We start from the raw sequence: 18169 nt of genomic DNA, 5'->3' as shown, positions 1-18169 counted from the left end.
GGCTACTGGAGGATATGGACCTCTTGCTCTTTTTCATTTATTCCTAGTCACAGCTTCATTTTCCCTTTCAGTTTGCAGTAAGCTTTATTGAGAATCTGTTCGGTATAATTATGAACAATTAAAACTTTTGATACAATGCATTTCATATTGCCGTGTAAGCTACAGGGTTGCAAGGATTTTCCCCCGTTAAAGTGAATGTTTATTGTAGAGCACAGCAAATGTCTGATTAGTCGATCAGGCTTTATGCTCCGATAAGCAATATTATTCTTCAGTTATCCGTGATGCTGACACGCCTAATATGTATATTATCCTCGGTTTTTTATGGGCTAGGCAGTTTGCGGAATAGCTGCTGACACAAATGTCTAATCTGTTTTGCAGTTCTTTGAAATACACAAAGGTGAGTGCTCCCATGATTATGGTTGTTTGTATTCCTATTTGGCAGATGTGTGTAATATGCTGTGATTTTCTCCAGTCTACATTGTTTGCTTACGCTGCCAACTATGTGTGTATGTGTTGCAATCTTGTGGGGAAAACAAGAAGGCAAAACAAATGCATTTCAGGACAGGCCATGCATTTATGGTGCATGTTTTTTTTTTTTTTGCCAAGGTTTAGATAAAATACCTTGGCAACAAGCAGTCTTTATCTATTATTAATTATTCTATTATCGATTTAAGTGTTGTAATAATTCTTCTTGTTTTCTTTGCATTACTTTCAAAATGCAGCAAAAAAAAACCCAGTAACATCAGAACTCCATTTTGATTAATGCAGAACATTAGACATTGGAGATGCTTTTAGTTGGGTGGTCCTCAACCCTGGTCATGGAGGAACTCCTGCCCTGCAAATCTGAGCAGTTACTCAGCTCCCAGAAGAACTGGTTTAACTAAGCATCTAATTAACAGCCTTTTTCTAAATTGAAGTGGGTGTGATAGAGCAGGGAAAAGACTCGATCATGCAGGGATAGGGTTGAAAACCGTTTTTTTTGGTGCGGTGTGTATTGAAAAATTTTAGTATGTTCTTACTGGAAAATGTCACTGTTCAATAAAAAATGATTTGTTGTTGTCGATGATGATGATGATGATGATGATGATGATGAGAATGCTAGTAAAGTGTTGTGGTTGCTGGAAGGAAGCAAGGAAATACTTTACCATATACAGTATATTGAATTAATATATTGGACGGGGGAAGTAGACTTACAAGGGGGCCTTCAAGTAAAACTGGGGACAAAATTACAGATATGCACTTATCCCAACATTTCACTAATGCTTGGATACCATGCCGGAGCCATTATTGAACTGTCTCTCGTCTGAAACTCTAAAATGGTTCGGACTGTATCGGGATGTGGCAATAATTCCCAGCCAAGTTCCTGTAATGTGCAAATGGTGTTGTGTATACGGTACAGTTTCCTTAGCCAGATGAATGAGCCTCAAATTATTCAAGTGTTTTCAAAGATCAGACGTTCCACAGTCGGTTCTGAGTCTTCTTTAAAATGTTTGCACTTTCAAATGTTTTACTGTAGCTAAGAGTCTCACTGTAGCACTGTTTTACTGTAGCTAAGAGATTCAACTGCTGCTTCACCAAAGCACAAAATAAATGAATAAAGTGTAGTGTTTGGGCACCTTACGAATAGCCAACTAGTTTTTTATGAGTTTTTTTTGTTTTGTTTTGTTTTTTTAGGGATTTTTTTTGTCCTAGTCAGCGATGGATAGCTGATAAATAGATAGCTTGTCTTCAACAACAAGCAGATAAAATCTCTCAAAAAGCCATCTGATGGAGATCAAGTGATAAAGCGTGTCTAGCCAGTGCCACTCTTCCTATCTAGTTCGAGAGTCAACAGCTTGCTGTTATTATGTCCGCTATGTAAGAGAAAGCATGTGAGTACAAGGCAAATGAATGACTTATTTCTACCTCTAATGGATCCACTTCTACAATGAAAGGGAAAGTCATACCACCAAGGCTGATGATTATGCCAGAACTGAAGCACTACTTGAGTTCTATATTGGTGTAAAGCTCAATTTGAACTACGGTTGAACTAGCTGCTGTGTTTACGCTTTAGCGATAAAAGCATGTGTATTATATTGTCAAACTAAACAAACATTCTTTCTGCTTTGAAATGTTGCAGTGGTGGTACAAATTGTAACTTTTCAAGTCGGGCATGTCTGAGTAGGGTCTTTCTTCATAAACTGCTTGGAGGTGAAGTCTCGGATCATGGAAAAAAAATAATAAAACCAAACACCAGAATATTGCCCATATTGTGAAAAGTGATTAAACTTTTTACTCAGAACATCATAAGTAAGGTCAGAAAGTACTTCTGGAGGTTCGTCAGTACTTAATTTAAAACATTTTGCCACATACTCATAGTCAGCAGTGAGCATACTGGATCGCTATTAATTTCTTTCTTAAATGCAAACCAGCTGGTCAGCCTTACAGGATGCAACTTGCTACAGATGGTTTTCTTCACCCAGAAAATAATTGGGTTCAGATACAGTTAGCATTTGAAATAAGCAGAGAAATTGTGGGAAATATATATATATATATATTTTTTTTTTTTTTTTTTTTAATTATAGATGTAACTAAACCAACTGAAGGAACTCTGTTCAACACCTGGGTTTGGAGCCACGGGTATTTCCAAGTGCACAGGTTAAGTCATGGTTAAGACTTGGGGACAACCAGTTGTTGGTATCCATGGTCTGGTCTGGAAGAATTAGAGGCAAAATGATGCTCTGTGTCTCTTTGTTAAAATGTCATGCCAAACCCAACAATCAATCGACATTTCTATGGATGCTAGTTCAGCATCAGAATGTCAGGGTTATTAATTATCAAATAGCATTTCTGGGTTTCACATAGTTACAGTCTCTGCAGGACTAGTTTCTGAAGCACAGCATGGTCTTGCTTAATGGTGGTAACTTTAGGCGAAAAGCAACAGAAAACAGAAAATTTTCACAAATATTTAAGTAACCTTAGATTGCAGAAATACAGGAAGGCTATTTGTAATAATAATAATAACAACAACAATAATAATAATAATAATAATATTAATAATAATAATAATAACAATAATCCTGAAAATTGACAACAAAAGTAAACCCAGGTAAAAAGGGTAAAACACTGAAACAGTGTTTTGGATCTTTCACCTATGTTTTTTTTTTTGTTGTTTGTTTGTTTGTTTGTTTTTTATTAAAAGAAAGCAAGAATAACAGAACCTAATTAAAACACAAAACACAATTTAAATGCTTGGTCTTAATGCAATACAATTAACAAACCACATGGGAACATAATAAGTCTTAATATGCCTTTGACATATTAAACAGTGTTTCCCCCTGGTGGTCACCTGAGGAACTGACTGAAATAGCATCTGCACTACTAATGAAGCAATGAACAATAACAGAAGTGTACTGTGTAATGTGCATGATAGAAAAGTAAATTATGGTGATAAATTGCACAAGTCACATCCGTGCACAAATTTAACCCATTTATTGCAGTAGCTGTATACGTGTAGAGCGGCAACACGCAGTAATAGAATAATATCAATAGAATTTCACACATCCCCTAACCACACACTGGCTCAAAGCAATACACACAATCCCCTTGCTCTTACTTTTTTTTTTTATGGTTTTTTTTTAATGTTTTTTTTTTTTATTTTTTAATTGGGACATAAAATGTGGAAGTGCTGTACAAAATGAACACGACATTTAGTGTGTACAAAATTAACGCTCTACAAATTAACGGAACTAAAAAAACACACAATGGGAAATAATGTAATCTCATTAAAGCTGTTTTTCATTTCACGTGCTGTTCATGCCTTACAAAAGGAAGTTAAAACACGAAAATAAAAAGAGGGGAAAATAAGCAATCCTAAATTTTTTGAACATGCTTCATAATGTGTGAAGTTCTTGTCCGTCTTTGCCTTTGCTGTTCGGGTTAAAAATTTTTGGTTATGGGGGGAAATGGCCAAAATTAAACTCTATAGCTATGTCATTAAAAAAACAAAAAGATTTTTAAAACTACGATTAGATTTTTTAAATATATATATCATTATTATTACTATTAGCAGTATTTTGACGAAGGCACAGCACATGAAACCCAAAAATACACACGATTTTGAAAAAAACATTCATATATATATATAACAAGGGATGTTAAAAAGGGAAAAAAAAGGGAGAAAAAAATCATTTTATAGACTGCATGTTCTATTTTGGATTTTAAGCACAGTTTAAATTTTGCATTACAATAGTGACCAATATTGAAATAAAACATTTACAAATATATTGCTGTTGAATTGTAACATTGTGTCATTTTCTTTTTTTTAAGACATCAAATTTTTACTTCCATAAGTATAAACCGAGTGATTACAATAATATTATAATAGAAAATAGTTTTGAAAAAATATGTTTGTTAAGTAAATGCAAATTGTGAAATTGTATGAGTCACGTCATGTGGTTTTATTTATACATACTGATATTTTTTTGTTGTGGTCGTACTTTGTATAAGGGTGTGTGTGTGCGTGTGTGTGTGTGTGTGTGAGAGAGAGAAGAGAAAGAGAGAGAGAGAAAAAGTAAGAGATACAGTTGTCTATCTGTACAGACATAAAGAGGAAATAAATAAATGCATATTTGCCACCTAAAATCTAAAACCAACTCCTTTGCTGTGTTCCAATTCTGTTTTAAATGCCCCATCACCTTCCCCTTATCTCTTGGCAGCACGATTAAAGGTAGTCCTCTAGGTTTGGGTTTTATTTTTCCCAGCTCATCTGTCTGTACTGGAAATTGTCACTTTAATCCATTAGGGTAATTAGCAGGCCAGCACGACTGTACAGATTGTTAAGGAAAACGAGTGTGTAAATCTCCAAGGAAATCATTTTTGGCTGCATTATTTTCACTGCATGGGGGGGCGGGGGGGGGGGGGAGTTAATGAGGGTGCATTAGAAACATCAGTGGAATTCTGGGATTGACTTCCTAGAAATAAATAATAAATGACAACTGCCATGATTGTTAATCTAACCCATGTGAGTATTACAAGTACATAAAATCGGTTAGTATTAATTTATATTTACAGACACTCCACCGATGACGAGACTAAAACGAGGTTTCCACTAACAGCGTATTAGCACGATGCTTTCTCCGTTTTTCTTCACTGTTTAAGATTAATAAAGTCCCAAAAACACCTCAATAAACAACCACGTCACAATATTGGTTTACTGTATATTGGTCAGCCATATTATCGCTTTGAAAACACAGCAAAAGTCCCAAGTCCTTTTTGTCTCTTTCAACAGTTGCAGTCTCCACCCTAAGATGATGCACACTTTTTTTTCTTTTTTTTTGTTGTTTTGTATATGACAATTTGCATTAAATCCCAGACAAGTTTATCATTTTTTTTTTTCAGAAACAAAAGTTTTGAGACATCTCCGTGCAAAGTTCGATTTCGCATAGTAACTGTAAATAAGCACTTTTTTGTCTAATCTGTACGTCTCACTATCACACAGCATTAGCATCCATCTAATAAAATGACAGAAAATGAGACAGGAAATGTAAAAGAAAATAATCTGTTTTTTTTTTTTTTTTAACCGGAATAAAATATCAGTAATGGAGTAAATGCTCTTAAAGCTGTTGCTCCTTTGGGTTTTCAGTGCCAGAAGAGGCCTGGTAGGATTTCAAACTGGCCAATGGGATGTCGGTTATGTGACTGCTCACTCCAACTCCTCCTACGTTGAAAGATTTCCGGTCTCCGAAGTGCTCGTGGCTGCTCTTCCAGCCACGGGTTAGCGTGTGACCATTCTGCAGTTTGTCTTTCGTCCACTCGTTCTGGCCGCCTCCGTAGGATGAAGCCGGCGACTTGGGGGGCATCCAGCAGTTATCCGAGTGGCCGAGCACTAGACACTCTTGTGTACACATCTCTGTTGCTTCCATTAGGCCTCTGGGTCCTAAAAGTCCATCTGTGGAAAGAAAAAAAAAATGTTTTGATATGAATTCTGAAGAAATAACTCAACAATCAAGAGTAGATCCCCGACCCTGCAGACCCTAAACACTAAGCCACCATTTAGATTTTAATGATTTGTGAATATGTTTTATTTTTAGTCGCTAAATGTTGCACACTTTCAAATTCAAAGAAGAACTTAAAATATGTGATGCTGTGAACATTTTACATTACTGGATATATCTTGCTCCAGTAAAGATACTTGCAAAACCAGTGCACAGAAGTGGGAAGCTTTCTCAGATGTCTCACTGTTTGATAAAGGAATTGCCAAGTAAAAAAAGAAATAATAATTTGGTTTGGCAGAATCATATGATAAAAAAAAAAAAAAAAAAAACGTAATCCCAGATGTCCATTGACATTATGATTTTCATCTTAGAGAAAGTCACATCTTTGTTGAAAGCAGATATTTACACAGAGGGCATTTGTGATGCAAATCCTTTAACAGGAGCTTCACGATCATGTTCAAATCCTGACATCCAAAATCACACTGGGCTCCGAGCCACCCCGGCCGGGATGTACCTCCTACTTTAAAACGTCTGCACCATTCGAATGTTTTACTGCAGCTTAGAGTCTCATCACCATACTGAAGTTTTATAACTTCTCCATAAAACAAATTCAGCACAGAATCCCGGTTTGACTTTAACTCCTTTCTTATGTTGAAAAAGCCAGATAGCACTTTCCTCTGAGTGTGTTATGGCTGGCATAGAGAAGTTAGAGGTCAAAGATGTTATCTTATGATAACTATCGCCTTGTTTCATGCAAATGTTGCATCAAACCAAGCAGCAGGATCCATGTTAGGCACTAGGACTTTAAGATTATAGAAGTTTCCCTTCCTCACCTAAGCGCTAACATCAAGTTAAAGAATCCCTCAGAATTGTACGATATATCCGAAGCTTATCTCGATTCCTTTTTCTGCTCAACTTTGCCGCGACACTGCAGATACGAATATGATTACAGAGCCAGGGTTGAGCTCTAGCTTCTTATTTAAATAGGAGCAACAGCAGCTGTGAGATCTGTGCAGGTGGAAATAAAGAAGCGACCCACTACTCCATGCCTAGGCATGAAAAAGGAGACTCGATAGTGAGAGAGAAAAAAAAGGAAGAGAGTTAAAAGTGTATTGCTTTCCAAGAAAAAAAAAATGTACCACTTGCTGCTTTGGTAAAAGGAAAGGGTTTTAACATGAAGCAGTAAATTAAAGGAGCTTAAACATGGGAGACCATATGAACATGTGACAAGTGAGGACAGTGTGATGCCGAGACAGCAGCCGAGGTCAAATGTAGTGTAATTTAGGTTTAATATGACAAAGCGGTTTCCATGAGAAGAGGAGAACAAGCATAAGATCTTGAACAGGTGTAGCAAATTTAAGGTTCGGGTGTTGCATACAAATCAGAGAGGAGAAAAAAAAAGGAAGTAGAAGTGAATCTGAATCCTTGAATTAAAGCCACGTTTCGTCCCCCCCCGCCCCCCGAAACATTAAAACATCGCTATAGCAAATTACACTCATATTCATTATTATATCATAACTCATATCTAATCGAAACTTTTAGTTTAGTTCATTTCTTGTGGTTTGAGTTTTTTTTGGTCTCAAATAATGTGAATACGACCTGCTAGAATTGTTTTTTTTTTTTTTTTCTATTTTAAGCAGCTTTTATTGGTTCTCCATATTTAACCAATTCTGTCCAGGAAAAAGAAAAAAAAAATTGTACCAATTAAAGGTGAAAATCTAAGGCTTTAGAAATTTGGCTAGAAAGTTCAATGTATTTTCAATGACTTCTTTTCCTTCATCATTAAGGTCAGTGCTTTTTCAACTGCAATCCATCCACAGCACAAAAGCAAAGTAACCACGTCATCCTCAATTAATAGAACACAGAGAAAAATAGATATAAAAGCAGTCTTTTTTCTCTTTTTCTGTTTTTTTTTTCTATATCGTGTTTACAAGTGTGTGTGATGTGAATGATTTATTCCTTCATGAATAAAAACCCTTCAGTAATTCGGTGACCTACAGAAAGTCGGGCAAATAACCCAGTACAGTCCACGCGCCTTTTGTTGTGTAAAATAGTCGGACCCGGAGTTTAGCTTCGGCCATCCTTATGCACAGCTCGTGAATATGTATGAGTTCAGAGAAAACGAGAGATCACATCACTTTCTCTGGCTTGATATTGATAAGAACACTTGACTTTCACATAATAAAGTGGAAAAAAAAAGAAAAAAATCATCAGTTGATGACCAATGAAATAAAAAAATAATGGTTTGATTCAGGACTCACCCGAGTTCGGATCGGAGTTGCCATCAGCCTCGGTTCGTTTGTCTTGCTCATAGAACTCTTCCTGTGAAAGTGGGAGGGGCTTTGAAATCAAAGCTCCACCCCCGACAGACTCTGGCTCACCCAAACCGCTGTCACTGCAGCTCTCCTGAGAACCGTCAGGAAGGTGAAAGGTCACACGCCGCTGAGACTGCAAGAGTAAAGAGAAGAGTTTCACCTGCGTTAGGGCAATTTATTAAGTATTTTCAATACGGTTCTGCGTTCACACTAACTCAGAGACAAGGAGAATTCAGCCTTAGTGGCAGCCTGGGTATGATCGAGTGGCGGCTGTGAATGGGATGAGGAGTCGCACAGAAGCGGGTAATGAGTGTGTGTGAGACAATAATATACAGCCTGTGTGTGTTCTGAATGCCAGAAAGCGAGCTGGTGCCTGTCAGGAGCTGACAGCATCTTACTTAGCCTGTGTGTACAGTCTGCCGTTAGTTATTCCTTTTCCTTGCCTGCTTATATCAACGCTATAGGAAAAACATAAAAAATAAATAAAAAAAAAACGCGGCATCACTTTCTTTCGTATGCTTGCCTCTGGCATCCTTAGATCTTTCAGGAAAATCATATAGCTATAGTGAGAATACTCACATTGCACACACTACCGGAGACAGGAAGTGTACACAACTGACACTGACGCCGTTTTAAGGTTTGATGTAAAATCTGCCCATTACGAGCCAATCACAGGAGATTTAATAGTTAAACATTTGTTGAAGCCTAACTGTGGACATGGTCCATGTTAGGGGACAAAACAAACTGCACATCTTAGAATAAAAACTCAAAAATACTAATGATTTTCAGTTGTCATACAGATCAGTGTTTCGCATTCTAAAGGAGACGTCCCAGGTAGAACAATAGAAAGAAATACTGAAGTGATTTTCCCCCCCGTTATTTAAACAGAGTATTGCTTTTCTCTTCCTACTTGTTCCTTTTAGCGCAATAAATCATGTTGAATTATATTGAGACATCGACATCTGTAATTCAGTTACAAACGGATAAGAAACAGCCTGGACATCCTGTGAGTGGATATATACAATCTATCTGTCTGTTTGTCTGTCTGTCTCTCTCTCCCTCTAACTCTCTCTCTATCTATCTGTCTTTTTACAGTACCAGTCAAAAGTTTGGACACACTTTCTGAGTCAGTGTTTTTTCGTTGCTTGTTTTTGATGATTCTAGAACAAGACGGACAAGACTTTCCAAACTATGAAATAACACTTATGGCATTAGGTAATTGAGTTACAACTACAACAGAAACAACAATCAGTTGTTATTTTAAGACAAGAAGGTCTGCCGCGGAATAGTTCTTGCAAGGACAGTATTGTTATGTATTGTGAATTTGCAAAACCCATCAAGCACCATGATGAAACTGGCTCTCATGAAGACCAAAACGTACCTCTGCTGCAGCAGCATAAACTGTTCAAAGGATATTACTACATATTTTGGATGCCTTCAGCATTGTTTTACAATGTAGAAAGAAATAAAAGTCAGGAAAGATCATTTACTGGACCAGTTACTGGTTCAGTTTTGATTGGTCAGATGGTAAATACATAAACATTTCAGGAGGAGAAACTTAGACATGAGGTAATCAGATTAGGTATGGGATATGGGGAAATTGTCTGTACAGATTTGTTTATAAAAAAAAGGACAAAAGAAATGTTGCACTATAAAAGTTATAGAAAAATGTGCAAAATGCACATGCACAAAATTTGCATTGTGATGTCCAGCTGACATGACTTGGTACTGTATAAGAAAGTAAGGAAAACATCTTGATTGTGCATTTTGTCTTCAAACTTTTATGCCCCATTTAGACAATGCTAGCAACGGAATACTTCAGCTAGACGCACCACAGGCAGATGTTGTCAGACGGTTAAGAGTTACCAAGATAACAAGATAAGACTCGTTTTGAACAAGATTCCGAACATCTGGTTCTTATGCATGTCTGGAAATCCAAAAGTGACAATGTCAAGACAAGACAAACAAATTCAATGGTGTCATTTAAAAAATCATGCACCTGCTGCTGGTGTTCCAGGGTAACACACAAGCACACGAAGTCATCAATGATGTTTGGCTACAGCTGGAATTGCTGGACGTGCAAGGAGGCCATGTCAAGGGTCAACATTGACGTTGGTGGACACACAGATATTCGTATATAACCATGCATTTATTTTCTATAATGCTTATCCTGTACAGGCTCACGACAGATCAGGGTGGACAGGGTGCAACCCATTGCAGGCCACACACACAACACTAAGAGCAATTTGGAAATACCAATTAGACAAATCTACATGTCTTTGGACTGTGGGAGAAAATCCACCCAGCACAGTGAGAACATGCAAACCCAAAGTGGGACTTGGACCCTCAACTCTGCAGGTGTGACAACACAGTGCCAACCACTACACCACAGTGCCATCTACAGTATATGGATCGAACTTTCTTATTTATTTGGCAACAATTCATTACCATGTGAACATAAATGATAATAAGAACTAACTTAATTTATGGATGTTCCTTATATGTAACTATAAATGGATAGACATGCTTCCTATTAATTAATAAAGGAAAAGTTCTGGAGGTCTAAGGTACAGTAAATAACAACCTTTGCTACACTGTTTTTTTTTTCTTAAACAATTACACATTAAGTAAAAGTAAGCATGTGTGAAATAACGATATGGTTAATCCAAACTCATAAAACTCTAATAGCCACTAATAATTACGCATTGCACCAGGAAAAGGAAATAAAACTGATGAGTTACGAGTGTAAAGAATTGTTTTATTTGTGACATTTTTGATATCACTCCTGTGTCATTAGGTTTTATTTTTGACACAATTTCTGCTGTAATTATGATCAAAAGCAAAGGTCAGCTCATCTCATCCCCATGCAAATGACTCGATTCCAGAATGCAAGTGACATTCAATTAGAGCAAAATGAGAAGCAGAAGTCAGAGTGTGTGTCACCGTGTTTCAACCAGACCTCGGCAACTGTCCCTCGATCTCTCCTTTTCGCACACAAATACACAAACCAACACACACACACACACACACACACACACACACACACACACACACACTCTCTGTCCCCTGCTGGTCTGACAGGTGTCAAAATCACTCAAATGATAATCATATGTGTAAATAAAGTATTAAATGGAAGTAAAGGAATTATGTAAAAAAAAAATTGAATCACGGCTATTATGTGTAAATTGAACTCTTTGAAAAAAATCACAAGTAAAATTGTGTAAAAATATTTTTACAGAAAAAAATAAACAAAACAAAAAAAAAGCAGAAAAATTATAAAAACAAAATCCTAAACTATGTACAAATTGTTTAAATACAAGGAACAAATTGTGAATGGCATTTCCGACTTCATTCCGAGTTATTGCGCCATCCCCTATGATGTCCTGAAATTACTTCAGGCCATTTACACATGTTTAGGCCATTAAAGGAGTTCCTGGGAGGCTAGTGTTTCATACTTGAAGTCGATAAAACCTTTGACTTTGTTGGTGTCCAGGCACTGGTGAAACACTAAGATAAGCGCATTAGACTATCAGGGGGTTATTTAAAGAAATGAAGGGAGTTTTGACTATCAGAAGTGTGTTGTGTGATTATTTGCATCAAACGTTCCCGTTTGACTTGAGCACATATAAAATAGCTACAGTAATAGGGATAATAATAATAAATACGCACACACGCACACCTACCTTCATATCTACACTGTTTACGTACATGGTTACGTTTACATCCTGGACCAGTACACAAAGACACTTTAATAACCTTTGCACAAAGACACTTTGTTCTATGCATATTTGCACACCATCTTTCTTACAAAATATCAAAATTTCTCAATTTCTTAAATGCTTTTGTACAGTACAGTATATTTCTATTTTTCATGTACAGCTTATTTCTATTTCTATTTTTATTTTTAGTTCTATTTTTCCTAGTTTAATTTAATTTTTTCTATTTAATTTTTCTATCTTATTTCTTTTATTCATATTTATTTCTATTATAAGCTTGAATTCTCTTTTAGGGTCACTGGCAGTCGTATAAGCATTTCGTATTGTGTATGACTGTGTATGTGACAAATAAAATTTGCATTTGAATTTGAAATAATAGGGAGAAGAAATCCACTAGTTATAAATAAATGAATAAATAAAATTTCTCAACACCATCGATAAAAACTGAACTCCATGTAACTTTTCTGATCCAATCCGACCCAGTTGGTATTAAAGTTCAGTGTTCAGACTTCTTTGACTCCTTTATGTGTATAATGACGACGTGTTGGTGTGCTAGTAAGCCCCAGTATAAAGCTTCCCAGAACCTTATTAGAATCTTTTTCTTCTATATATTTTTTTCCTCGTACCTCACAGGCCTTGGCTTTGCCTCTCCGCCCGTGACACTAATGCTCATCAAACAGGATGATATTTACTCTAGTATGGCAGGGAAAGGGAAATTGCTAACAAGTTAGTGAGCTGATACGATTCTGTACAGACTTCGAAGGAAATTTGTGTCCAAATGCGTCTTTGAAGCCTGGGAAGATTTTAGAGCTCATGCTGGTTCTGTTTGAATGGTTTCCCCCGAATTTGTCTTACAGTAATCAAACCTTAAAGCACTTAAGGTGGAAGTAATCTGCGTTGGGACTAAATGTCTCCAGACATGTTTACATATGTACCTGTGTGTGTTTGAGTGGTATTCACAGCAGTATTAGGATAATTCTACGTGTAATCAGTGCCATATGAGCTTCATTGCTGCTGTCTACAAAATAAGGAGAAAAATACCCTGAACAAATTTTTGGAATGGAAGTTCATTGTTTTCCAATAACAGCATTTCACATAACGTTTATTCTACTTATACCACAATGATTGGACAATTATTAAACATTTATTGTACTGTATGTTTAAAGGGTGTTCAAGTCAAACTAGGCCTTTTGATTGCTGAATGTTGAAAAGAAAAACTGCTCATGTACACTACATATGGATGGAGGCTGATGGCACTTTCATCCAAACGTGTTACACTGTTCCGTGACTGCGGCCGTAGTAGGAAATATGTGGTTGGTTGACTTCTCATATCTTGGAATAGGCAAGGGTTATGCTCCATCCATCCTAGTTCATAGCTCTTGTACTGTATGATTTAGAAAATCTGATAACTTGGTAGGAATTGGTAGATGACCAAACATTTCTATTATCACTTTATAATGGTTAAGAATGAATAAAGCACATTCCAGGCCAATCAGATTGGGGAGTTCAAACGCACTGTGTGTGTGTTTTTTTTTTCTTGGCATCCGTGCAATAGTTGTTAATCAAACACAAATTGACTACCATTGTAACAAAAGTTTACTGTCTTTCACCTAAGTTTGCCATCCGTAGAGACATGCTAAAGACAGGCCTGAAGCTTCAATAGGATACAGATAAAGGATGAAGCATGATGTCTTGCCAAATCCTGCTCTGCAAAGTTAGAGATTAAATGATGTTCATTTCTTCTATAGAGAAATTCAAGTGCTTATTTACAAGCCTCGCCAACTTTGAAAGCTATGAATGTTAAGGAGCCAGACTTCATCATTGCAGTACTCACAAATGTCAAAGCATTCACACTAATACGCTTTAGCTCACAGTCACGGTCTGAATGAAGCTTAAATGCATCTCAAACATCATTTCAATGGTGCTGTAAGTGTTGCTTAAAAAGCCAAGCTGTGGATATTTCCCCTTATTGCCAAAACACATCTCCCAAAATGTTTTTTTCTTTAATTTATTTATCCCACACGCGGCTTTCAAAGCGTTGTTTCCTTAAACTCTGGGGGCTGAAGAAGAATAAATGTTTCCTGCAGAGCCAGTCCATAGGAATGGATAGAAAACATTTTTCTGTTTAGCATCCCTCACCCGTTCTATATCACTAGATGCTGCTTTTGCCTCTGTGTATTTTATTTATTTATTTATTTATTTATATATTTATTTATATTTTTTCCCAATGTAGTTATTTTTTTGAAGCTTACATTTGTATTAGGACTCAGTGGTGCCGTAAGTTTTAGCACGCAGCTCTATTTCTGTATGAACACACCAGCATAATCTTAGTTTTTGTAAACCTTTTCTCAAGAGGTGCACTTAGTTAACAACCCCACAAACACTTCAATTGATAAACACAATAAAGGAAAACATTCATTTCCCTCAGCCAACAGTTAAATTCCTTTAATAGTTTACCACAGGTCGTTTACAACACATGATGCTTTTCCTGTTCCACCTTGACAGCAATCTGTTGCTTTCTAAAATTAGTACTGAAGATCCCACATATGTCCCATGTATTACCTTACTGTAGGTAAGACTTGGACATTGTATTACTTACAGCAGTAAGTACTTACATTATGGATGGTTTGATTATTTAAACACATCTTTTAGCCCACCCACAAAATCCAAAGTTATAGACTGTACCTGCTTATTTTCCATGTAGTCTTTCAGCATATATCGCTCAGAAAATCCAATTTTGTGAAAACGGTTTGCATATATATATATATATATATCTTTCTTTTTTTACACTCTTCTGTAAAGTTCTCAAGTTGCCCATAGTGTGTGGATGTGTTTGTGTGCCCTGTGATTGATTGGCACAATGTCCACCCTGACCCGCCTTGTGTACTAAGTCTCCTGGGATAGGCTACAGGCCACTTGGCGACCCTGTATACAGGATTAAGCGATGCAGATGATGAGTGAGTGAGTGTCCTGTGATGTATCATGAGGAACAGTCTGAAAAATGTAGTTGGCTGGCTTCAAAGATTTAGATGGATGCATGTGTTAGCCTTCATTATCTAGCTAGCTGGCATCTCATAAGCAAAAGCTGGCTGGAGGTAATGACTATCAGATTATTACCTTGGAAAGAAATCGAGGGTGGTATAATCACTGGACTGATGACCATAAGATATATAGTGTCTTGAACTTGTTTTCCCCTTAACCAGCTCCACACAGACTATTTTTTTCCCCATTTGGTGATACCTTTGCAACTGACAGGGTAGTTAACAAAAAAACATAGATTTTGGTGCTTTTATAAACTTTCACTCACATCATTTAATTACCAGCTGCTCTTTATGATATATTTCTATCATCTTTATACACTTTTTTTTACTCCATTCATCTCAACAAAATTGTCGATGTTTTATCGGTGTTGATGATAACATTGGTATACATAAATTCTCAGGTCTTGTACAGATTCTCAATCAAATGTCAGTCTAGAATTTGATTTGATTTAGCCATTCAAAGACATTCAGTGGTTTTTCGGTTATTGGGCCACTCAAGTACAGCTTTGGCTGTGTGCATAGGTTTATTGTTATGTTGGAGATAAACTTCTGACCCAGTCTTGAATCTCCTGCAGAATTTCTTTTAGGATTGACACCCCAAATTTGCCCAGTTTCCCAGTTAATAAAAGTCATCAGAATGACATAATGCTACCGTCACTATGCTTCCGAGGGAGTATGCTGTTTTCAGGATAATGCATACTAAACCAAAATCACATTCTTTTTCTTCCCAAAAAAGACATTTTAAGGATTCTTTGGGAGAATTTTGTACATGGCATTCTTAAAACATTTGGTATTCATGTATATAATATTGACCGCTAGGCTCCGTAAGAGGCAGACTGTGCTAAACTGGGTGGTCTGGTAATTTTCTAATGTGGCCGGAATTGACTTTTTTTGGGATGTGTGTTGAATTGGTTTAACTATGGAATCAGACTAGATAGACTCGCCTTTGGTCCCTGCATGCATGTGTGAGTCTCAGATGTTCATGATCCTCATGATGAGATGGCATTTCCGTTCTATCTAGTGCAACAGTAGGAGACTTTCATGTAATTATAGATTCTAGTCTTTCATTAGAAGCTCATGTAGATAATATTTCCAGGATAGCATTCTTCCACCTCAGAAATATTGCCAAATTCAGAAATATACTGTTACTAAACGATGCAGAAAAACTAGTTTATGCTTTTATCACCTCTACGTTGGACTATTGTAATGCCTTACTGTCTGGTTGTTTAACCAGGTGCATAAACAAGCTTCGGTTAGTCCAGATTGCAGCAGTGAGAGTCCTCACTAGAACCAGAAGATACGAGCACATCACACTTATCTTATCTTCACTTCATTGGCTCCCTGTAAAATTTTGCATTCATTTTAAAATACTACTATTAACATATGAAGCATTAAATAGTATCACGCCGCAGTATCTGAGTGAACTGCTAGTGTCTTACGATCCACCACGCATACTTTGATCAAAGGATGCCGGCTGCTTGTCAGTATTGCGCATTATAAAAACAGCAATCGGGGCAGAGCTTTTTTTTTTTTTTTACAAAGCCCCAAAGTTATGGAAAAGCCTTCCAAATAGTGTTCGGGACTAGTCTAGGCTAAATAAATTTGCCTTAGGTAAAGGAGCAGATCTAAGGGACTCATGGACATAGAGTATTATGGTAAAATGGTATGTTTAGATGCTGTCTTCCCCACTTTCATTGATCACTCAGGTTTGCTGACGGTGAGGTGATTGGTTGCTTTACATCTCAGGGAACCCTCATGTCTGTGTTTCCTTCTTGCTCTCCCTTTTAGTTATGCTGTTATACTTCCGTTTCTCTCCCCCTCCCTTTCTTTCCCTCCCTCTGTCGAGCTACACATGTCATTCCTGAGCTGCCAGTTGTCCAGACACCCTCTGCCTTTTGGACATGTCTGACCCATCCTGGTGCCCCGCTTTTGGTTGGAGATCGGGGCGTCACATGGATGCCCCGTGTGTCTCTTTGGGATGTGTCCAGTGTCTGGGGATGGTTTCACTTTACCATAAAGACGGTTATGATGTTGACAGATGTTTTCTCTGTGGACTGGACTTGACTGCAGTTGCTCGATAGTTCAGGACTGGAATTTCCTACAATAACTACATGGACTTCATATTAACATCAATTAACATAAACTGTTATACTGAACTACCTGCCACCTAACACACAGTATGAATGCAGATTAATCCCTGCTATCTGTTATCACCCAAATAAGGATGGGTTCCGTGTTAAGTCTGGTTCCTCTCAAGGTTTCTTCCTATTGCCATTTCAGGGAGTTTGTCCTTGCCACGGTCGCCCTCGGCTTGCTCATCAGGGACTATCTGACCATTTTGATTCATACACATTCACATTCCATACAAACTTAAATAATTCTTTTGATTGTGTAAAGCTGCTTTGCGACAATGACAATTGTTAAAAGTGCTATACGAATAAAATGTAACTGAATTGAATTGAATCCTGTCACCAGTTTGCTGGGGAATAGCTGGTTATCAATGTTGTTTAGTTAACCATTTAGTGGTCATCTGTGAATTTGGTACAATGAAGCTTGGTATTTTGATCAGCTTTTTTTTGCAGGTTTGGTAAAATGCCATTAGCACGGTGTGAAGTTCGCTCCACTGCACTAAATCACTGCCAGCACATTTGATGTTAAGCTCTCTCACGTTTTGGGTGTAGTGTGTTAATGAGCCAATCTAGAATGAAACAGATCTCTGAAACCCTCCAGCATTTTGCTACAAAGCATTAACCACATGCTACAAGCTGTGTCCAAAAAAAGTTCAAAAGTAATCGTTCATGACCTAACACTAAATCAGTCAAAGCAAATGATCTCACATCAGATCCCACTATGCTTAAAAGGGCTTGGATATATTTCAGTTACCTTTTATTTTTTTTAACCCAAAATGACAACCATTGCATTTAGAATTAGCATTTACTAGTCCATGAAATTCTACCATGCGCTTTTCAAGGAAATAATGCCCAAATGTCTATAAACACAACGTTTAACATGTGCCTGGAGTAAACACACACTAATCTTTTGTTTGTCTGCATTTCATGCGTATTTCACGCTTGCCCTGGTCTGCATATGGAGAACGCCTTAGAGCTGTTCACGAGCATTCT

At 37.1% G+C, this 18169-nt stretch overlaps 1 protein-coding gene across 2 annotated transcripts in view; it reads right to left on the bottom strand.

Moving 5' to 3' along the window:
- Nucleotides 1-5544: 5544 nt before the first annotated feature.
- LOC128527235 (protocadherin-9) overlaps nucleotides 5545-18169 on the bottom strand; it is a 217276-nt gene continuing 204651 nt past the window's right edge. For both annotated transcript variants that reach the window (XM_053499620.1, XM_053499621.1), the window contains 2 exons: nucleotides 8237-8423; nucleotides 5545-5929 (listed from right to left, as the gene is read on the bottom strand). In XM_053499620.1, the coding sequence (XP_053355595.1) occupies nucleotides 5595-5929; nucleotides 8237-8423 (522 nt within the window). In that variant the 3' untranslated portion in view covers nucleotides 5545-5594. The remainder of the gene's footprint in view (nucleotides 5930-8236; nucleotides 8424-18169) is intronic.

The sequence above is a fragment of the Clarias gariepinus genome, chromosome 6 (genome assembly GCF_024256425.1).
Source record: "Clarias gariepinus isolate MV-2021 ecotype Netherlands chromosome 6, CGAR_prim_01v2, whole genome shotgun sequence".
NCBI lineage: Eukaryota > Metazoa > Chordata > Actinopteri > Siluriformes > Clariidae > Clarias > Clarias gariepinus.
The sequence above is the reverse complement of the archived record's forward strand: the minus strand, read 5'-3'. Positions and strand labels throughout refer to the sequence as shown.